At 48.0% G+C, this 22,873-nt stretch overlaps 1 protein-coding gene across 1 annotated transcript in view; it reads left to right on the plus strand.

The window, feature by feature from the left end:
* MGLL (monoglyceride lipase) overlaps positions 1 to 21,636 on the plus strand; it is a 61,067-nt gene extending 39,431 nt beyond the window's left edge. Inside the window, 5 exon segments of the mRNA XM_084214705.1 lie at positions 5,284 to 5,420; positions 6,914 to 7,024; positions 11,002 to 11,091; positions 16,823 to 17,038; positions 17,929 to 21,636. Coding sequence (XP_084070831.1) covers positions 5,284 to 5,420; positions 6,914 to 7,024; positions 11,002 to 11,091; positions 16,823 to 17,038; positions 17,929 to 18,054 — 680 coding nt within the window. The 3' untranslated portion in view covers positions 18,055 to 21,636.
* Positions 21,637 to 22,873: the final 1,237 nt, after the last annotated feature.

Genomic DNA, 22,873 nt, shown 5'->3' on the forward strand with positions numbered 1-22,873 from the left:
AATAAAACAAATCTTTCAGAAAGCTAATAAACACATAATAGCTTCTTTTCCAAAAGCCATTTGGGCATTTGCTTCAAATGGACCTATCAGATTCCAACGAGTTTATTGGTGATCAAGGCAGTGAAAGAAGAGGAGCTTGGCTGTGGGCTCTAACACAAATCCTTCTGCTGCACACCACTGTCTGTGCTGTAACGAGCTGCTGCCCACTGCTGTGGCAGTGCCAGTGCTAAAGCAGCAAAATCACCTTTTCTGGCCTACAGCAGCTCTTTGGGAATTGCTCACATCATGCTCCAGCTTGTTAAATCAAACGCTCCAGTGCCAAGCCTTGCCAGTGATGGCCCCTCTGCCACCAGTAAGACATTTCTTTGCAGTGTGGGGCTCTGAGGTACCAGAGCTGCCCCTCAGCTGTTTCTGGGAATCATTGAATTCACAGTGGTGGCACTTCTCACCTTTAACCACTGAAAACTCCTGACACTCCTCTGTTAGTACCATTGCAATTCAAAATGTGTCTGTGCTGAGAGAATGGTTAGCCTGGAATTCCTGACCTAACCCCTGGTTCTGCCTGTTCCTGATTCTCTCACTCTAAAATCTTGGAGTGCACCTCTAGAGAGGAAAACAGAGAGTATTGAGAATCCTGAGGCAGGAGTCAAGCCCTGCATTCCTCCTGATTGTTTCTACCATCAGTTGGCAGGGGAGAACATCTCATCCTACAGTGGTGGTGTTCTCACTACAATAAAAATGGGTCCAAACCATCCACTTTCCCCCTGGAAACAACAAAATATGTCAAAAGCCAAGATACAAATTCTTCCTGAAAAATTACTGTTCCCTAGGCAGATTTCTCCTGTCCTCTTTGTTTTATGGGCTTTCCATAATAAAGAGGGGGCAAAGGCTGAAAAAACAACATGGTGCATAATTTCTGCTTTCCCATGACTGTAAGCTTTAAGGCACAGCACTGAAATTGGTGAATTTACAGCACCATAGCTGAACTCAGCATTTGACCTGCACTCCCATCGCCTCATTTTCCATAGCAAAACGTTCCTGCTGAAGGTCAGAGGGTGAATTCAGTGCTCATCCAAGCACCCAGGCTCAGGCTCCACTTGTGTCAGGAGGGTTGAGCACTTGGAAAGAGAAACAAATATTCATGGTGGGTGGCTTCTGTAAAAGTGTTTAGAAGAAAACCAGAGCAGGTTTCTGAGGGTGGACAGGGTGTGGGGACACTCACCATCCCCAGGGTGCCTCTGAGGGCTGAGGCACCCCACAGTGAGCAGGACAGGTACTGCCAAGCTCTCCTCTCTGCCTGATATTCTTCTGGTCTTCTTAACTGCATTTAAGGACAGATTTCTTCAGCTCTGGTGTGGCCCCACAGCCCCAGGAAAAAGGCATCATGCTGGTGGAGACCCAGCCCAGGTCCCCTCATCAGACTGAGTCTGCCCAACAAGCCCAGAGCTGGGCTGCTCATTTCTTCAGGCAGTTCCCATTTGGCTTTCAATGAAGGGAAAGGAGTGTCAAGTTGGACTGGTTTTTAGTTACATGTTTTTCAGGATATCTCCAATCTGAACAGGACGTAACCTTTTTGTTGAGGAATGTGAGCCAATGCCAGCTGAAGAGCCTGGCTGCTTTGGAGTGGTTTTCAAAAGCAAGCCCCAGAGCATGAGAGAATATGGGATTTGAGGAATGAAGGGACTTACAGAAGTATGTATTCCCAGGGTCACAGGATCTGTTATGCTGGCAGAGTCATATTTACATGGTTATAACTGACTCCGCAGAGACTTCACACCCTCAAATACTCCATTCCTGAGCTCTCAGCTTTGTCTTCCTGTGCAGGCAGTCAGTATTATTTTATCCAGAGAGATGTGTAGTTCCAGAGGATCTACAGTCATTGGTGGATCCACACTCTGAAGTCATGCTCTCTGACAGGACTGACTGAGTTGTTTGTTGTTCTTGACTCCAGGGGCAGAGCCACAGTCTGAGTGTGCGCATGCTGAAAATAGAGGGAAGAATTTAATAACTGTGACATATTGGGCCAGATGATCAAGCCTTTATTCAGATTTTGTTTGGGCAAAGTATGTTATTTTGTAGAGGTGTGTTTGGTTGGAAATGGATGCTTAAACCTCCTAATTCTAGATTTGCAACTTGAAAATATGTGGTTTGGGTTCCCCCTTTTAAAGACTCGTGGGCAGGGTGCCTGTAGTTAGGTCAGTGCACACAGCCTGAAATGATCACTGAGCCCCTGCACAGACACAGCACTAGCAGTGAACCACAAGCTGGCTGTGAGGACAGATGGATGGGAAACAGTTTAAAAGCTTTTGGGTGCTGAGTGTGCTGTGGGGACGTGCACCAGCAGCCACAGCTCTGTGCTCTGTGCACTGCACCTCACACTGCCCTGCTGGAACCAGGGCTCCCTGTGGGAATGCTGGGATGAGGAGCTCAGGGAGCTGTGATTCTTGGACACTTCTCTGTTGTCACCCTTGGCATTGTGTCCCTTGGGTGTGGAGCAGTCTCTGGGGGAAGGGGATTCCACTCCTCTTACACCCACTGTTGTGCCACTGGCACTGTGGAATCACCACAGCAGATTCATTCCCAGCAAAACCCAAAGCTAACAGCTTTACATCAAGGATGAACCTGACCTTTCACTCTTAATAGCTCTAAAGGCAAAAGATCAGAGAAAAACACGTCAATATTCCTGACTGTATCGATGTTTGGTTGTGCAAATATCTTTCCTCTAATAGAAGGGGTCTTGGTTCCTCACCCTGAAGTTTGTCAGCTGGGGAATTCAAACTTGCAGTATGCTCATTCACTGGGGGGACAGGTTTGGTTTCTTGGAGGGGAAGAACAGAAAATAGTGAAATAAAAGACCATGACCTAGCAATGCCTCCTGGCTAACCTTGTGCAAGGGACAGGGAGAGTATCAAAGCAAAGGCTTGCATGGCTTTCCTGTCCCACATGTGCAGACAAACTGCTGCTCAGGCTTTGTGCCAGCTGAGTGGGGAACAGGAGTTTAGTTTTTAAAACTGGGGTTAAAAAGGGGGCTCATAAATTATCAATAAAAAACCCTGGAAAAATTCAAAGAGGAACTTGTCACAGCATTGCACAGGTATTTCTTGGATTCCACAATCATTGCTTTGGCTGTTACAAGCAGTGTCACTGTTATGTGGTAGGAGCAGGGGAAATGCTTCACACTGGGAGCCAAGGAGGCTTTCCAGACCTCCCTCAGTCTCATCCAAAAATAGGCCAAAGACTCCCAGTTCCAGAGCAAGGAGTCATGGCCCATTTACAGACCTGGGCCACGGGGGTTTGCTGGCTCTGCTTGCACAGCTGTCTGAGCACTGGAGAGAAGGAGACGCTAGAAGCAAGTGAGACAGCACTGGAGGAAAAATAAAGCTGAAGTGCAGAGCTCTGTTAGGGAGAAAGTTCCTCTCTCTGGACTGTTAAACTCATATTAACCTGCTACATTTGGAGTTGAATAGTTGGCAGATAACACATTTGAGGACCATAAAGTGAGTGGACTGAATGTGTATAAAAATTGTAATAAGCTCACTTTCCATTTGTAACAAAAACCAGTTTAAAGTCAATAGTTCCTCTAGCCACACACATGGTTTCACTTCTGGAGATTATCATGACTTGTATTTTAATTTGCTCTTCGATTTGTTTCTGGTCACTGATCCATGGAGGATGCTTGCTGCACCATATTTTGGCAGGAATTGGAGTGTGTGCATGGAAAGCAGAACTGGTAAAATGTTATTTATAATTGATCAGCATGACATGTATGGGTTTTTATGGCAGCCAGGGTGGCTGATTGCAGCGTTCACTGCCAAAAGACTCAGCCATGGAGACCACCTGACAAAAAACAAGTCTGGGGTTCAGTTTTTCCTAGATGGAGTGAATTTAGTCCAGATTTTTATTAGAAGTTCTGCCTAATTTGCAAGGTGATTTTTTGGGTGGCTTACAAGAAAGTTAAGACCTACTGATTCCCACTGGTATGGCCACTGCCAGCAGATGTGACTGACTGCCTTTGTGGCTGTGTCAGTGGTGCTTTCCTCTGCTGATCACTGCAAGGGGAATCATCCAGCATGTCAACAATTATCAGCTTCACCTCCTTTAACAAGTCATTGTCCCTTTGTGTCTATACATGTGCCCCAGTGCACACTGGAGAAGGCCTAAGGAGACACCCAGCAGGAGGGAGATGTTCCAGACCCCCTTTATCCTAATCCATAGGGGTGGGATGCAGTTTCCCCTTCTCACTATTCCTTAACAACCTGCATGGAACAGAAACAAGCAAAGGGCTGTTTCTAAGGACAAATCCTATTTGTGATAGGCAATAACATGCATGTGTGGTCAGGTAAGCATGCAAACTGCTTCCCCAAGGTGGTATTAATTTCAAGCCTTTGCAAGCTCAAAATTGCCTGGGGCTGTGTTGGTGGTGATGCTGGCTCCACCTCTGCCAGGGATGCCACTGTTCCCATGGCAACTCACCATCTCCCATTTTAATCTTCCCCTTCGCTTCCATTAGGCAAGATATTTCCCAGACACAGAGTGAGGAAACAGTGTCCAGGTGTGGTACAGTTGGCATTAACACTTGTTTAGGAGGAGTTTGCCACTGGATTCTTGCCCACTGCAGGCTGCTGCAAACTCCATCACTTGACCCCTTACCTCACCCAGAGGAGGTTTGCAGCCCACCCAGCACTGCAGGGTATGATGAGAAAAAGCAGGACTGTGAATCTTGTGCACATTCAGGCCCTGGAAAAGGCAGTGTCCATGGTCCATTAAGTTTATAGCAACTGTAGCTAGTCTTCAGAATCTTTTCTGTTTCTGGCCAAGATGCTACACAGCAGTTACAGCTGTCCAGTGAGCCACCAGACACAAAGCATGTGATCCCTGAGGCAAATCCCCTTTTCCCAGGATGCAGTGACCCATCAGCAAGGCAAGACAGCCCTTCCCCACCCTGAGGTGGAGATTGCCAGAAGTAAATTGGTACTCCTAGTCTTGAAGAGCAGATAGAAACGTGGGGGAATAGAAGTCCAAATTTAGAGGCCCCTTGCAATCCCTTAATATTCTATGATGTTTTTTAAAAAAGTCAGGTCATGGACAGTGTGCCACTTAACAGCTCTGTGCAGTTTCCTTTGCATTTCCGCAGCACTTTTTCTGTTGAGAGATGACTGCAGGAGAAGGTCAAGTTAGGACAGTAACAGTCCAACAGGTTTATTGCTGCCAGGTCCTTCCTGATGTAACCACTGCTTCCAGTGACTGAGCTGTGTGCTCTGTGTGCTCTGCTTCTCCCTGCAGTTGGCCACGGGCAGAGCGAGGGCGATCGGATGGTTGTCTCTGACTTCCACGTCTTCATCAGGGACAGCTTACAGCACATTGATCTCATGAAGAAAGAGCACCCCAAACTGCCTGTTCTCATCCTGGGGCACTCCATGGTAAGCACCATCCCCTGCCCCTCCCAGCAGCACCCAGCACATGGGTCATAGCCTGGTGGTACTCATGGGGATGGCAGGAAATCACTCATTCCACAGCAGGAAAACAAAACTACAAGGAGCCTTCCCCTCCACTTCATTCACTGATTGATTTGCCAGCATGCTACAGCCCTGAGATCTGCCTTGAGTAAAGACAGTCCTTAACTTTCTACCCCCACCATGGCCCTAATTAGCCATTTGCAAGGAGAAGCCTGCTTTTTAACATGACCATTCATTCCCGTGGCTGCGTGGTAAGTCTCACCAGCTCCCTGCAGCATCGGGTTTCCCCTTTCATTTTAACCTGTAACCAGGAGGTTAAGCCCTCCAAGGCTTTGTGAGCAGCATGGGGATGAAGCATGAAAATACCCTGTAGCCTTATTCTGTTAAACAACCTTACAGGAAAATGTACCAGGGATTAAGGCTGCAAAAACAAAGGCACTGATTTGGTGAACAGATCTGAAGCCTGATTCTGACAGCACGGGCCAAATCCCTTTATTCAAGCTAACAGTATTCCCACTGATGTCATTGATCTGCTCTCCCTGCCTTCCCAGAGGAGAGGAAAATGAATGAGTACTTTGGGATTCAGCCCATGCTCAGATAAATAAGTGTTCTGGCATGGCATGCTCTGAAGGGCTCCCGTGCTCCAAAGCCACCGTGTAACAAGGAGCAATTTCCCAGTGAAGCCTTTGAGATGCTTCTCGCTGCTGCTCCATTTAACAAGCCCCTGCTTCTCCAGAAGTGTGGAAGTTCACCAAATATTTCCCTTGGCAACTAATCCCCTGCAAACTTTCCCAAGCAAGCCCACGGGATCCCTTCCATCAGCACCCCTCGCCATCAGCCCGTCCTCGTGCGGGACGGCTCAGCCTGGCTCTCATTTAGCTCCAGACCGTGGGCTGGGTGTTTGCTGCCAGGCCCTTGGCACAACATTGGGGGCTGGGGACACTGGGGAGGAGAATATTTAATTCCCATTAATTAGTGAAGATTTTCACATGCCAGTGGCATCATTGCTGTTGCCCAGGTTACCAGTGGCACGGCACAGAGCAATCCCGGCTTCAGGGCATCTCCCCCATGCAGCACCAGTCTGCCAGGCTGGTGAACCTCCCCTTACATCTCAAGTCCCACCTGAACTACCACTTCAGACATTTTCTTCTTCTCAGTCCTTTAAATTAAGGAGGACACAAGGCATCCTGGGGAGCGGATGAATGTTGCATGGGGAGTTGAGTTGTGTGACATGAGGGTTTGTAGCATGAGAACAGAAACCAGACCTCTTCCTCCCCACAAAAACCAGACACTCCCAGTGCTTCTACTCCTCCAGCCTCCCTTGCTGACCCCACTGCACTCTCAGTGGGGCAGAAGTAATTTCTTGCTCGGACTAAACCTTTTCCAGTCGCAGAATTACTATACAAACAAGATGTTGGCACCTGTATTAAGCTGTGGGCTGTTATTTTGCATTGCAGGGGGGAGCCATCTCCATTCTGACAGCTAGTGAGCGACCCAGTGAGTTTTCAGGCATGCTGTTAATCTCTCCTTTAGTGGTAGCCAGCCCAGAAGTTGCCACTCCCATCAAGGTAAGAGCAAACCCGCGTTGCACATGGTCACCTTGCTCTTCTGCACAAGGAAAAGTGTTGAGACCTCTGGCCTTGAAAAGCAAAACCCTGCTGGGATCTGTGCCACCCAGATGCCAGTCAATACTTTTCTTCTAAGTGCCTCCCCCACAGTTCCACCTACTTTTCAGAGGGGAAGTGAATCCTGAACCTGTCCAGAAAAACCTATTTAAGCAGGAGTTGGATACTGGTGGTAGCAGACAGTGCTTTCTTCACCTCACCCCGTGGCAGCCCACACAATGCTGTCCTTTCCCTTCCTCTCCTACAGCTTTCTTCCTGACTCATGCAGAGTCTGCTATAGTTGCAACACAGGCTGCTGGCTAAGTCAGGCCAGGGTTATTTTTGGCATTTAGGGGATGACCAATTTCTGAACAGAACCAGAGCTCCTCAGTCCCAGAAATCCTTTATGAGCCTCAAAAGAGGCTTCCAGCTAAAGCATCACTGCCCCAGCTGCATCCCATTTGGCCTGGTACCATGGCTGGTTCTTGTCCAGACCATCTCTTTTGGTTTGCATTTAGGCTTTATCCCCCTCCCATTTCCATCTGCCCTCCAGAGCTGTTTCTGATCCACAGTTGCATTGCCCAGTTTGCCCTTCCCCAGGGAGGTTCTGCAAAGCAACTGAGCCTCAGTTTTCCCCTCCTTTTTGCATTCTAAAAAGAATAAACAACAATCCTAAAAAAAGCTGGAAGCAAAGGGAAGGAGCAGCTAAACCAGCACAAAGGACAGAGCCTCTCATTCCCACAGGACTCCTTCCTTTATCCTCTCTCCTTAGACACTTCTCCTAGGGCTAGCTTCTTGTTTTAATTTACTTCTAAGCTATTTCTTCCTTTTTTTTTCTTCTTCTGTGAGGAAGGAGACAGATTGCCTCAGCTTTCAGTATAATCCTGTCCCACTTTCTGCTGTAGCCAAAGCCATCTACAGACCTCGCAAATCATTACAAGCACCAAAGGGTGCTTTCTAATTACCTCTTTTCCACTGAAAAAAAAATGCATTAAGACCTCTAGCCTTAAGATGCAGGACCCTGCTGAGATCTGCACCACCTGGATGCCAGTCAATATTTTCCTTCTAAGTGCTTTCCCATAGTCCTACCTAATTTTAAGAGTAGAAGTGAATCCTGAAGTCATCCAGCCCAAGTTAACTTATTTAAATAGAAGCCAGAGTACCAAAGGTTTTAGGAGGCTGGTTACTGATTCTTCATGCGAGACTACATCTGACATAAGATGTCCTGTGAGCACCAGTGCCCCTGCTTTTTCTTACCTGGGAAAGAAAAAAAAGAATAACTATTAAGAAAAAATAATAAGCAGTCTGAATATGAGAGAGACTGTTAGCCTTTTCTTTCTAATCAAGGGAAATAGAGAACAACTGCTGTAGATTTACCTTTTGCTGGATGCTAAACCCTTTCTGAAACAAGGACTCAGAAGGTCTGTGGGAACTAGCATTACTGTAGCCTGGTTTGTTGCAGATCTGTACCAGGTGCTGCTTTATTTCTGTGTAAGAAATAAATGCAATGATGCATTACTTAGGTAGGAAATCCTATTCTCTAACTGATGCATTTTGGAGGTTTTTATATGGTCTCTTTCTAGGAAAGTCTCTCACATGCAGTATTACAAAAGCACACAGTCAGTTTCTTTCTCTTTCAAATCTATTGCATCTCAACACTGATAAAAAATTAATTATGCCTGAAATAGCTCTGTTCTGTCACACTCAGTTGAAATCATTTCGGGAGCTGAAAAGGTATTTGCAAGAGGAAGGATTGAAAACAAGCAGAGTATTCCTGCATAAGCCACATTTTCCCATAAAGCTGTGGGGCTTTTTTCCTCTGAGAGTCAAAAAACATTTCATGGTGATTGTGCTTCTGAGGAACAAAGGCTTAGTTTTCCCTTGGAACTGGTATGACTTCTCAGCCCTGGGCCATTTCCCAAGGACCACTGCATTCATCCCTTTGCCGGGGAAGTTTCCAGCTGAGCAAGAATTTACCTTGGCCTGAACAAATGAGGGCTCAAGACATCAATAACAGCGAGCCAGATGACACACTGGGTCCTTCAGACCCTCTTAGAAATACCTTCCCTGACTGCTGAGCCAGCCCTGGCAGCAGCAGAGGCACAGCATGTTTCAGGCTCTGTGCAAGGAGATCAAATGCTGCTCTTTGCAGAAACAATTTCATCAGTGCCCTATAAATCCTGTGTCCTGATGGAAGCATCCAGTTGCAAATCCAGTTGAGTGAGAGGGATCTTGCTGCCTTCCCCCTTTTCTTCTCAACTGACCTGGACAAAATTCAGCTCTGAATCTGCAGTTTCAAAGGCTGCAGAGACAGCAGTCACATATGCTGGCAAAGGGCAGAGCAGGGGTGAGAGAGCATCTCCCTCTACATCTCTGCTATTGAATGCTTTGAAATCAGGTGGGCAGGACATCCCCTTAGGACATATTCCCTGGTGTTTAATCCTGTACTGACCCTCAGCCTATTGTTTAAGGACTCACTACAAGATATTCTCTCTTTACCTTTTGTGCTTTTTCCTCTGGCTCATCTATTGCTTTCTAACCTGACTGGGATCACGTTGCCCACTGTTTTTCAGCCTGAATCTGCACCCAGTAACAGTGGGTACAAAGGACTTTTCCTAAGGTGTAATCAAACTAGAAGCACTATATTCATTTTTATTGTTGTTGTTGTTGTTGTTGTTGTTGTTGCTTTATTCCTTTATTCCATTCAGTTTAGCAGAGATTATACTCATCATGTTCAGAGTCCATAATCCTGCCTAGGATACATGGAGGTGCATAGATTTAAATCATCACTGCCTGGAGTTAACATGAAATGAGGAAAACCCCATTCCTTCTTGGAGAATCATAAACTCATACCTGCATTGTTGTGTAGTAAAAATTAACTTTGCTGGCACAATGTCATAGCCAGTGAGGGGCTCAGTACACTGGCAGTGACACTGGTTCCTGCTCATGTCTACCCCAAGGTACACACAGTGCTCCCAAACCTGCTGGGAGTCTTTACTGCTTTTCCCTCCTCAGTGACTTTGACTTCAACCTTGTGTTATTCCCCTAATATCATAATTAATCTGTCATGTGTCATCTGTGATCTGAAGTGCCAGGGAGTGCTTCAGAAATTATTAGGTATCTGTAGGAACAGAGGGCATAGGGGACAGCCTACCTCCAAGCATTAGCTGTGAACACCACAGCTCCACAAACCAGACCAATGAACACCAACTGTGTATTTTCTGACTTAAGCTGTGATCACTTAATTAAAGGCAGCTATCAAAGATCAGAGCAGAACTCTGGTATCAATGTGCTTGTAGTGCTATTGAAATGAAAGATGTTACCCTTTCTTCTACCAGCAGTTTCCAGCCTAGGCTGCTCAGTGCTTTTGTGTGTGGTTCCCAGGAGATGTGAGAGCAATGGATTCCCTTAGCCAATGCATGCACACTTGGCTGTTGTTTATTTACAGGTTCCCTGGAGAATACACTTATCAAAACGAGTGCAGCCTAGGCAACTGCTGCAAATGGCACCCAGCATCACTCATGCACTGCAGCCTGAGATCAGAGCTGTGGCAGCAAGGAAAAGGCAATAAAACACCAAAACCCAGCCCTCTAGGAGCTGGAAATGACCTTTTCCTATCAAAGTACTTAACTGAGGCCTTTCAGAAATTAACTTAAGAATGAGGAAAAGCCCCAGTACAATGAAGTTGTGCTGCTGCATGTGGACGGACAGCTGACGGCATTTCAGTCTAGCACACCCACTCCCTGCTCCCAGGAGCAGTTCAGACACTTTCCTCGTTAGGAGAAATGGTTTAAATATAGGACAGATCTTTCTCCAGAGTTAGTTGACAATTCTCAACTGTTTAACTCCTGTGCTGATTTCCATCAGCTCAGGATTTGGGCTTCTATGTTCCCTCTCTTCCTCTAACTGGCTCCTTGACTGCTTCCTTTTCTCTCCCACAGGTTTTTGCAGCAAAAGTGCTCAACTTTGTGCTCCCAAACCTATCCCTGGGGTCGATAGATCCAAGTGCAATTTCCCGGAACAAGAAAGAGGTGAGAACCTTAATGCCATTTTAACTCACTGCACAGTGGGTATCTTGTCCCAGTCCTGCCAAAACCCACAAGCGTTTTGCTAAATCAGGAGGGCAAAATCTGTGCTGCTGTAGAAAGGTGACATATCCCTGAAGCCAGTGGAACTGACTGCTCACAGAAGGCTGTGGGAAAGCAGCTGCTCCTCCCTGCTCTGCACCCACAGCTGCTCTGGGTACCAGACGGGACAGAGAGCTGCAGGTGCAGGGGGAAGCACGGGGGAGCCACGTCTTTGCCTCTGCTGCAGCACCACCACTCATGGCAGCAGCAAAACCCAACTCAGGTAGCAACCACACTGCTAAAGTCAACCTTTCCACACCTGCTCTTTGCAGTGAAACCCTGCAAAACCCTACAGTCCTGGGAATTGGTTTTCCTGCTTCCAAACCAGGATCACATGGTGCCAGATGCATTCAGGCAGAGGACAAGAGCATGCTTGAACCAAAGGACTTGTTCCAAGGTCTCCTGGATCACACTCTGACTCTGTACAGCCTTTCCAATCAAATGACATATCCATGCTGCACCCAAGAATAATTCTCTAAGTAATTGAAGCAGCTGTTGTAACAACGCAGCTCCAGCCTCACCACTGTGAATGTGCGTGGAACTGTCCTGGGGCTGAGTTTTTATAGTGCCACAATAGCCTGGGACTGTCTCCCACTCACTCCTGGTGATAACTGTGTCAGCCTGTTCGTGCCATCACTGCACAAACAGGTGTAGCTGCACCTGCTGGAACACCCCCTGACGAGGGTTTTTCCTTCTCACCCCTGTGGGAGGAGTGGAAGGAGATAATCACAAACCATGAGTGAATGAAGGTGCTTAGGCTAGACCCAGAACTTGGTGCATTTCAGAAAGCACCATTTTTTCTTGAATTATAGAAAATGGCACTCAAGGGTGTCTGAAGAGCTTTGCTGGTGCAAAGTGGTCACTTGTTCCTGTGCTCCCATGCTCACATCTCACTGACAGATGCTGTAATTCTCTCTGCTGTTCATGCAATGGTTCATACTTTGACTAGGAATTAATAAATTGCCTTTCTCTGGGGAGGCAGCTCAACCAGCATTAGAATTGAAGCTGAAAGGATCAGGGGCAAAGACAGTGCCAACACCTGTGTGAGTGCAGTGCACTTGGCCTCAGCATATCCCACATTTTGGCTCACCTATTCAGAAAACCAGAAAGCAAAGAGTTTCCCAGAATAGCCTCAAGGCTCAGAGTCATTTCTTGGCACTGCCAGAGGGGTTTTTGTTCCAATGACTTTCAGTTCACTTATCCTTGAATAGAGCATAAGATTTCACTGTGTTGGAGGTGGAAAGATCCGAGGAGCTGAGGAAAAGAAGACAGGACTAGTGTGGAGTGAGATCATGTGCATCCGCTGATGCACCATGTGACATCTGCTCCAAAGTACCAGAGGAGGCTGCACAAAATACATGCCTGGGAAGAAGCTGACTCCAATCTAGCTGAAGAAACCTGTTCTTAATTGCATTCAGCTGCCATAACTCGTTGCATATAATTCAGAGAAAAGGTTTAAATTAGACAATCAGTTCTCTAAAATGACACAGAGGAAAGTTTTCCCATCTACATTTGTATTTAGAGGATAAAAGCAATCAGTGCTCTGGAGGAGGAGAGGAATTGGAGAGCTTTATTCCCTACCTGAAGAGTGAGCGTGTCTGTGATGTGTGAGTCTTTACCTGCTTCTGCCCTCATTTGTTCTGTGACACCTGAACTCTGCTGCAGCTGCATTTAAAGGATGTTTTAAATTTAAAACATTCAAGGACGTTTTAAATACACCTCCAAGAGCTGGATCCTCTGCTGGAAGACGCAACTGCTGCACTCATAGCTTTGTAGGAGAAAAGTGATGATGTAGGGACATCCTGAATAATAATACACTTAGGGAAGTGTCAGAGAGCTGCTGAAGCTGGCACACAGTACTGACTGAGCACTTCTGTGTGGTGGTGGTGTTAGGAGTCACCACAGCAACCACTGGACACACTTTATAATAATTGCTGTTGTGTTGTCTTTCTAACCACGTATTTGCTGCTGCTTTGTCTGTTCTCTGATGTTTCCAGTCTCTGAAGGTTCCTTGGAGCATTGTTTTGCTCTGCCCTTTCCCTTTCCATGGAGCAAGGAGAGCCTTTTGCAGTGGATAAAGGTGTAGCTCTGCTTCATTGGAGCCTGCCCATAATGGAGATGTCTTCCAAATGAGACCCCCTGTGTGCTGTGCTGCCTTCTCACCCACACGTGAGCACACAGCTGACATAGCAGCTGGGGGCAGTGATGTAAAGCACTTTCCTGACCCCCTTCAAACACCAGGATTTGAGGCTCCAGGCACTTACTGAAGACAAGACAGCATTTTGGTCCTCTGCCTGCCTCTAAGCACACTCCACCCTCCTTTTGGATTCAGGATGCTCAGATTTAAAGCACACAATGTGCTGCAAACATCCATTATTTATATGTTACACATACTCTCCTGCCAGACCAGCTTTCTATTCACTAGAAATATTTTTGGGACAACATCCAAGAATTTCCTAATGAGTTTGTGTTCCCAGAAAGCTGTCTTCAGGCTATGGGGACTGAAATATGGAATGATATAGAGATGTTTGTTTGATGTTTGCTGTACCAAACACAAGAGAGAAAAAAGAGAGCGAGAAGCAACCTTAAAAACCAGTCCTGTTATTCCAAGGAGGAATGACCTCACAGTGACAGGAGCCTCTTTACCCCTGTAATCTTTGTTAGCTGCTGTTGACTTAGTGGAATGGTCCCCCTGATTCAAGCCTTGTTTCTGCCAAGTCCCCATAGGATGAGGCTGCAAGAGGAGATGCAGACCTCTAACCAGGTCAGTGTGATGCAGCAGCCTGATGGTTGCTTCTGTCTTGGAATTACATAAAGATAAAAGCAGCTGTTGTGAGAGACCCTGGAGAGCCTTTGCCTGGCAGTGTCTGGCAGCAGTCACAGCCTCTCCTGGGATCACCTTCTGTTCTTGTCCCCTATCTCAGAACTTGGTGCAGCAACAACAGTTTTGGGCTTGCAGGGTTTGCAGATTGTAACCTGAAAAATATGAAGCCCATTCCCTGTCTTTGCTCCTTCCCCAGGAGCTGCTGCTTGGCACTCACTGAGCATTAACTCTGACAAGGATTCCTGTTCTTTGACTACAAACAGGACACTGCCCCTGCACTCCTGATCATTTGGGCTTGGGACTGGATTTGGTCTTTTTTTTGTTCCTGCCATCATCAACACAAAAATATTTGTTGGCTGTTCAGTAGCTAAAAAAATCCCCCATTCTTTCAGACAACAAGACAAAGAAACACTTCAGGTCATTCTTGTAGCATTTATGGGGCTGGGGCAGGGGCCAGCTTACATGAATTCATCAACACTGTTTTACTCCATGGGAAGGGACCTTCTGTCAATCCATCCACCCATCCTTCCTGAATCCCTGCTGCAAAATCTCTTATTTATTACATTCAATTAAAAAAACCAACCAAACAAACCCACCAAACTAAAAAACCATAAAACCATTTCAAAACTCTGTTGCTTTAGCTCAGCACTGTGACATAGGTCCAGAACAGGCTGAAGCCAGTTGCTAAGTAGCCAATGCAACACAGTGGTTCTGCTCAAAAAGCTGAAAGCTGGGAGTCCCCACGTTTGGCTGAGCATACCAGGGTGGACCCAGCTGCCAACAGGGGAGTGAGCTGCACCCCCCCAGGAGCTTGGTGTTCTGAAAGTCAGAGCTGAACTTCTCCCACGAGCACATCCACCAGGGAACAATTTCCTCTAAACACAGGTGGCTTCTTGCCCTGTTTGAAAGACTTTAGAGGGCAGGGAAGGTACAGCTGAACAGTGCAGGGGATGAAAGATGCAGATGGAGATTTCTGCACCAACAAGCTGGTTGGACACTGGGGTGTCCATGCAGAGCCAAAAGGACTGTGAGCTGTTCAGTGTCTGCTTCCCAGGGCCATTAGCAGGAGCAGAGGATGTTTTAACCACAGCCTCATCTTTGCAGTTGCCTCTTAAAAGCAGTTTTCCAGACCTTCAGCAAGCACATACTTCTTTGAAAGGGAGATGCCGTGTGTAATATCTTAATATGATGAGCTGTGATGATTATCTTTGTCTCCCTGCCAAAAATTACCCCTCACTTCAGAGCAGACATAATCTTGCACAGAGACCAAAATACAACAATAGCCTTAATCAAATCCTAGAAACATCCACCACTTCCAAGGATCCCTAAGTGAGTTTTATCACAACTTGAATTTTTTCAGTCCAACTCCAACACAAAGTGGAGTGGCTGTACAGCTGTCCCTCCCTGGACCATCCTCAGTAGTGTGGGCTGGGTCTGAATGGTGTCAGGCACTAATAGTCCCAAATTTCCCCCTACATCTTTCTCTTGCTGCATGTAGGGATAGGAACCCTGAATTCAGGCAGTGGGAGATGGTGGGGACCAGGAGTAAGAAAGAGATGGGGAAAGACTTGGAGTATCAGGGTACCTCACTGCCACCTCCATTTCCAGTGCTTTGTGCTCCAGCACACTTGGGATGACAACAGGAGAAACTGGCTCCAAACCCTCTGGCAAGTGAATGCATCCAGGTGGGAAAGCCCCACCATGTTCTGCCACCCTGAGAATCTCATCTCACAGGGAATTGAAGACAGAATCCACCCCAAAACCTTTCTGTCCTACAGTGCCTGCCTGTGCTACACCTTCCCATGGCTAGGTGTCCTTGGGTGGCCGTTGGGTCACCTCCTACCCATGGTCCCCTCGGGGCAGGCACAGGCAGGAGCAAAAGGACCCCAAGTTAAAGCCTCCAAGGTAGAACTTGAACAGACCCCAGTGCCTGTGAGGAGAGGAGGAGACTGTTTTCAGCTACCCTATAAATAACCATCATTTCTATAAACATCAGCCAGGGCTGGGAGAAAGTGGAGGCTGTGCCAGAGACCAGCCCATGATCAAAGCATTCTGGCAAATATTGCAATAGTGGGGCCTGTGTGGGCCGTCTCCACATACAGTATACAAATATTTACTGTAGATTTGCCTGCTGCAGTAACTACTCCTTCCTAGCAACTTTCTGTACCAGCTCTTGAGCATTTTTATCCCCTCACAATCTGCTGAGCAGGTTGTTGAGTACTTTTTTTTGCCTACCACCTAATACCATCATTTGCTGCCCTGTCTGTCATGCTTTGCAGCCAGAGACTGCAGAGCCCTTGGCTTTGCAGTCACCTCTGTGACCTACACCTCCAGACAACTGACAGTCACCACCCCCAGGCAGGGAAAGAGAATATTTGAGTCCTCAGCAGAGAAGATATTGGCCTGGAGAACATCAGCTTTCAAATAACACAGCCTGAAGAACCCTCTGTAGAAGAGATATCACATTGAAGGGCACAGCAGAGGAGAAAAATGCAGGCAGGAGCCCCTGTGGGAATGGTCTTTATCCAACACTGGTTGTTTCCCTGCAGGAGCTCCTGTCAAAGAGCTCTGGCTTGAATATTTTCTAGTGATGTAAGACAGAAACCTGCAGCAAAGAGCATGCATGTCAGGTTGTGTGAGCAGTGCTGGTAAACCACAGTCCCTCGACCTTGACTCTGATGGCCAGATGTCCTGAGAGAGCAGGGAATGACTGTGCAGGCCAAGGGAAGACTCTCCACTGCCAGGCTGACCTGCTTTTTCTCTTACACACGAAACAGCGCTGACCTCAAACCACCTCTTTCTCCCTGCCAGATGGAGTCCTACACAGCTGACCCCCTGGTGTACCACGGCGGCATGAAGGTGTCCTTTGTCATCCAGCTGATGAACGCCATCGCCAGAATCGAGCGAGCCCTGCCCAAGCTGACCCTGCCCATCCTGGTGCTACACGGCTCCTCCGACAAGCTCTGCGACATCAGGGGCTCCTACCTGCTGATGGACACCGTGCAGAGCCAGGACAAAACGCTCAAGGTCACCTGGCTGGCTCGGTTCTTGGGAGATGGTGCTGTCAGTGTTGGGCTGTGCGGGGTAGGAGCCTGCTGGCTTCCAGAGAGGGGGAGGCTGGGCAGGTGACAGCCCCTTCACCAGGCTGGCCCAAGCCCAGCCCTCCCTGGGCTCAGTGTGGTGGCCTTTCACCAGGCTGGGGGCAGGGGATGGTGGCTGCGTGCCCAGAGGGTGTCTTGGACATGAAGCAGCTCGGTGTAGAAGTAGAGCAAGTCTCATAAGCAGGTAAAGCGTTGACCCACAAAGCTCTTCTGAACAATGCCAACTGTGTGAGCACCAGCCTTAGCTCATGTCCAGCGTGTAAAGGTGCAGGAAGGTCTTTCCAAAATGCTGGACAATAAAAGCCACTTCACATCTGCTCATTTCAAGAGAACCACAGCTGATTAACCAATTGTTAGCACATGAATAAACCTGAAAGAAAAGGGAGGGAGACCAAGGGAAAGCTTTTGTCATCGGAAAAAATAACTGGATAGTCTGAGCATAAAAGGAGTAAAATTGCACAAGGCATGATGGGAGCATCCCCCATTGTCCTTTACATTCCAAGGGCATGATAAGTATTTCCTCCTGCTTAGTGGAATGGGGCTGGGACATGCACTATGTTCCTAAAGGGCAGCAGGGTGCTCTGGTACCCACAGATGTCAGGCAGGCAGCAATGCCAACACCTTCCTGCTTGTTGAGGGCCAGCACCACCAGTGGCATCTCCTTCATTTCATAACCTGCTACATCTTGGAAAAAACCTGACAAGTTGTGGGCAGGAGGTGTTGGACCTGTGGGTGTTGATGAGAGGGGACTGAAGGCTGTTTTGTTCATGCAGATTTATTTTTTCTGTGCTAATCTGTACTTCTCCCTGGTTGCAGGTGTATGAGGAAGCCTATCATGCCCTCCACAAAGAGCTGCCTGAGGTCTCTACCTCTGTCTTCACAGAAATACTGACATGGATTGGCCAGAAGGTCTCAGCAGCTGGGGAAACCAGCCACACTTAAGAGCAATTGCATTTGCAGCTCTTACTGGGGTTTTCTAGGAATAGATGTTTTTCTTACTAGAAATCTCTTGGGAAAAGATCTAACACGGAGGGATTCTTGGAATATTTAATCACACACAGCTTAAGGGAGGGGGTGGGGGGAGAGGCACAGGGTGGGGCATTATTTGCTGATGTAAATGGCCACTGCCCTCATCTGGAGAAGAGTTGATAGCTGGGGGATGCCCCTCACCCACCAAACTTTCTCCACGGCTTCCCCTTCTCTGCTTTCGCTGTGGTGACTGGGGTGTGTTTTTACTGCAATAATTATTGGTATGTAAAAGAAATCTGTATCTTCCACTTCATGGTTTTGATGCCAGGTGCGCCCCTTGTCCCCACCATCCAGCACCTTAAAAACCCTGGTCCTTGAGAGGAGAGCACTAACAAAGGTGCTGGGTGATGAGGAGAGGCTAAAGATGGAGCTGACAGCTCCCTGAAGGTGAAAGGCTGATTTTCAAGATCAGACCCCTTTGGATACTACCTTTTTAAGCAGACCAGGCCAGGGGATAGAGATGCCTCCCCCACCACCCTGCACATCCTCTGTGAGTTTGCACTTGGGGAAAGCATGTTGAACAGTGCTTTGATTTTCATCATCCAAGCAGGATCCCAGAGGGAAGAGCAGGAATGTGGAATCAAACCCACTTAGCACATTCAATTCCCCTGCTTTTCCCCGTGTCAAACCCCATCTCCTCTGCAAGATGAACTATTCTGTAAATATCCCTAGGGTCAGGGGCTTTTTCCTTCCTCTTTTCCTTTTTTTTTTTTTTTAACTCTCCTTTCTTTTTTCCTTTTGGAATTAATCACTTGTGCTACTGAAAATGAAAAAGCAAAGTTAAAGTTATAAGAGAATATAGTAATATAATATATGATATAGAGTGGCTGGAAGCTGGGAAAGAAATGGGAGGAGAGTAAAGAAGGAGTTAATCATTCCTTCTCTTGGCAAGGAACAGTGTTGTCCTACCAGGATCCGGTCCTTTCACCATAACTTTACAGTCATAATCTGTTGTTTTCCTTCATCAGCTGGAAAATGTCCTGAAAATAATGCTAGAGAGAAGTGCAGAGCATCTGGTGGCTGGGGAGTAGCAGTGGGTGTCCTCATGGTCTGCTGGTTTAGCAGGAGACCCACAGCACGAGCAGAGATCCTGTCCAAGCCCATCCCAGTCTCCTCCCAGTCAGCACTGGGGTAGGTCAGGGTGGGCTGAGCTCAGCCCTTCAGGACATGTGGGGACTGAAGGCAGAGTGTGGAGTGTGATCATCCATCCACCCTGTGTGCTGGGCACCCACAGACCCTGCTCAACAACCTGCTGGGGAGGAGCCTGTGGGCAGGGCCTGTGGTGCAGGTAAGGCAAATTCTTGAGCTGCCTGAGTCTCTGAGAGGAGAGAGTTTAGACCCTGGGTGAGAGCAGAGCCATCGCACTGGCACAGTAAAAGCTGCACAGTGGTGACAGAGTGGCTGTGCAGGACAATTTATCCAGCGTGATGGCCCTCAGCATGAATATACTTCTTGGCACTATCCAAGGGATGGGTTTAACCTGCACCTCTCCCTCTGCTTTTGCAAGAAGAGAATGCAAATGTTGCACTATGAGAGAGTGGGCATCTCCCCCAGTGACAGACCAGCCCTTACTGCCTTCCCTGGCAGCAGCAAGAAGCACCAGCCACTGTGCCTTGAGCTGCTGCCCCCAGGGCTGGATCCCCCCTTTGGCAGCCAGGGGGTCACCCACCTCTTCTCCCTTTGGAAGCAGTTCCAGCAAGGTTCAGGAGAGGGACCTCTGTGCAATAACAGTGAGAATCAGGGCTCAGTCCCATCCAGTCCCGGCAGCACGGATGGATGAAAGATGTGTGGATGCAGGTTGTGTCCTTGTAGTTGCCCTAAGGGGCCCGAGTCAGGGAAGCTTTTATACAGGTTGATCCAGGCACTTTGGCATTTGTATTTTCTTGCCTCTAAAGAGAGGAAAGAGCTGTAGCTCTCCCAGCAACATTAGCTTTTAATTGAAATGTTATTCCAGTGCAATCAGCTGTTCTCAGCAGCCCCTGTGAAACCTCTGTGACACTCACTCTGGGAAAGAGCAACGAGCAGGTCACCTGCTTTCCTTCTTCCAGCAACTTCTGTTGCCTGAGCAAGCTCCCTCCTGGCCAGATGCTGCCAGAGAAAGACAGCAAGAAGAGAAACACTCCAGCAGTGATAAATCTCACCTGCTTCTTCAGCTGGAAGGGGAAACAAGTGGGTGTGATCCAGAGGTGACAGACGTTGCGGGGGTAGTAGCAAGATGATGATTTAAGGATAGGATTTTTGAAAGCACTTTTCTTGAGGAAGTCAGGAGGAGTAAATCAATGCCCACAATTTTTACATCCCTTCCAAAGTGACAAGCACTTTGCAGGAGGGGAGAGGGAAGTGACCCTTCAGCAGAAAGGTCAGAACCCGTCCGCTCCCTCCAACCTGGCTTCAGGCAGAGGAACGTCCGTTGTCAGTGCCTTTGCTAAAATGTGTCCTTTCACCCAAGAAACATCTGCAGCTGAAGAGAAATAAAGGGAAACCAATTACATTGATCTGGGGAAGACTTGTCTTTCAGTCTATAGCTAAACTCAGCAGTGGCACACGGCCTGGGGAGGCTGTTTCCAAAAAAGGTTTACAAACAAAACCTACAAAGAGCAGCAACAAAAAGCCAAATGACCCCAAAGCCATGGCACAGCAGCAGGTATTACCACCCTCAGCCAGTTTTCTGAGGAGTTACCTTCTGAGGCAATTAACACAGGGAAACCTATCCTAAAGAAGCTGGACACTGCCTGCGCTGACCCCACAGACCCCCAGGCTGGCTGCTGAGCAGAGGGGCCAGAGCTCCTTGGCAGGGGAAGGAGTGCAGAGGGAAGGAGCCAGCTACAAATCAGCCTGGGCCAGGTGAGACAGCAATCTGCACATTTCAGCTCTCTCTGCTCTTGCTGATCCCTTTCCCTGCCTGTAAGCTCCTTTATACTGACCTAGTTAGGTTTCACCAAGCCCCGGAGGAATTCTTCCTTGGCTGACCAGATTAGCAATGAGCAGAGCAGCTGCTGAGGGAAATGTAATTACACTCTATTTCCAGCTGGCAGGTACCACTTGCAGGGAGCACAGCCAGCCTTACGAATGTTGCTGTGCAGAGCTGCACCAGAGTCTGGTCTGCCTTGGAGAACAGGTGGCACCCGTGACTGAGCAATAGCAACGTGTAACTACTGTATATCTCACCACCTGTAGCACTGAGAGGCCATTTCCCACTGCCTAACCCACCCTGTTTTCTATTTAGCCTGTCCTTTTTATACCACTCACCTTAGCACACTGCCAGCACAAACCCGTCGGGAACACGTTTCCTTTTACAAGTAATTCCTGAGGTTGTCTCTCTTGTTCTGTTGTGTTCCAGTCCAATAAAATACATTATATAAATATATATACATATATAAAAACATATATACATACACATGTATTTTCAGTGGAAAAACCATATACAAGTTTAGGATTCTTAAAGGAATACAATGTATATTGCAACTAATAATAAAGTTATGTTTTCTGAACAGAGTGTGTCTGAGGGTGTCATTGGTGACCATTACTAAGTGCTTCCCAGACCCCAGATTAAACAAGTGTGGGGCTGTGGGAGGATAGGCAGTGTCAGGCAAACCCAGCCTGCTTCAGCACCTGGTTCCCATGCTTTTAGACGCCCATTAAAATGTGATGTTGGTCCTGAACTAAACCCAATTCCAACAGGAAGCATCTGCACTGTGGCCAGGAGTGACTGCTGATTAAATCCTACATTTTGACCCCAGCTGTGGCTGCAGATGAGGCTGGGGAGTGGCTTTGATGCCCTCAGCTCCCAGGCAGTGCCCAGATGCTGTAGGAGCTCCTGGTGCATGCAGAGCCAGGGTTGGTGCTGTCAGAGTGCCCCACACTGCAGAACTGTCCCCCTGCCCAGAGAGCGGGGCTGGCCCAAAGAGCAGCCTCAGGATCCTCTCCTGCTCTGCTCTCCATGCACATTTCAGGACAAGTCCCTTGTTTGTAAGGGCTCCCCAGCCCCTCACACTCCAAACCCTGTGACAGCTGCTGCAGCAGGGCACAGACAGGACAGTCTGCTCCCACACCAGCCCTGTGCCAGAGCCATCAGCAGCACCAGCCCCAACCTGCAACCTTCATCAACTCATTTCATCTTCCTTATGCCTCAAGCCACTAAATCAAGAGTATTTTTTTCTCTGCAGTCCTGTGCAGGCTCTGTGTCTGATCACACCCCAGCTCACCAGGCCAGGAGCTCTGGCCAAGGGCTTTGATGCCATCAACACAGACAACAGAGCTGGGGCTCTTCACCAAGCCAGCAGGCACACCACACTAGCAAGGAGCATCATTGGTAACATTTGCTTCAATTCTGGCAAGTCCACAGCTCTTTCTTCTGATATTTTGGTGGTTTGTTAAGCTCAACACAGTTTTGAGGGTCACTGGAGGGTGCACACCATGGTGCTGGGACAGGGACTGAGCACAGGAGGGAGGGGACAGTCCTTCACAAGGCTGGGAGCAGCAGCAGCTCCAAAAGGAGCTCTCTGGAAGTGTGCATGTCTCCCAGTGTCACCAGCTGATGGCTGCTGAGCTGCCACAGCCATAGGTGGCCTTCCTGTTTTTAGCCTGTGCTTCTACTCTGACCCTGCAGGAACCCTGAAGCTTTTTGCCTTTTTCTCCTCCCTCAGTCTGTGCTCAGCCTGATGTTGTCCAAGGCTGGCTCTGGGGGCAGCTGCCAGCTGGGGATCAGCCTGTGAATGGCAAAGCAGGAGCC

This window comes from Fringilla coelebs, assembly GCF_963513975.1.
Source record: "Fringilla coelebs genome assembly, chromosome: 13".
In the NCBI taxonomy this organism is placed as follows: Eukaryota; Metazoa; Chordata; class Aves; order Passeriformes; family Fringillidae; genus Fringilla; species Fringilla coelebs.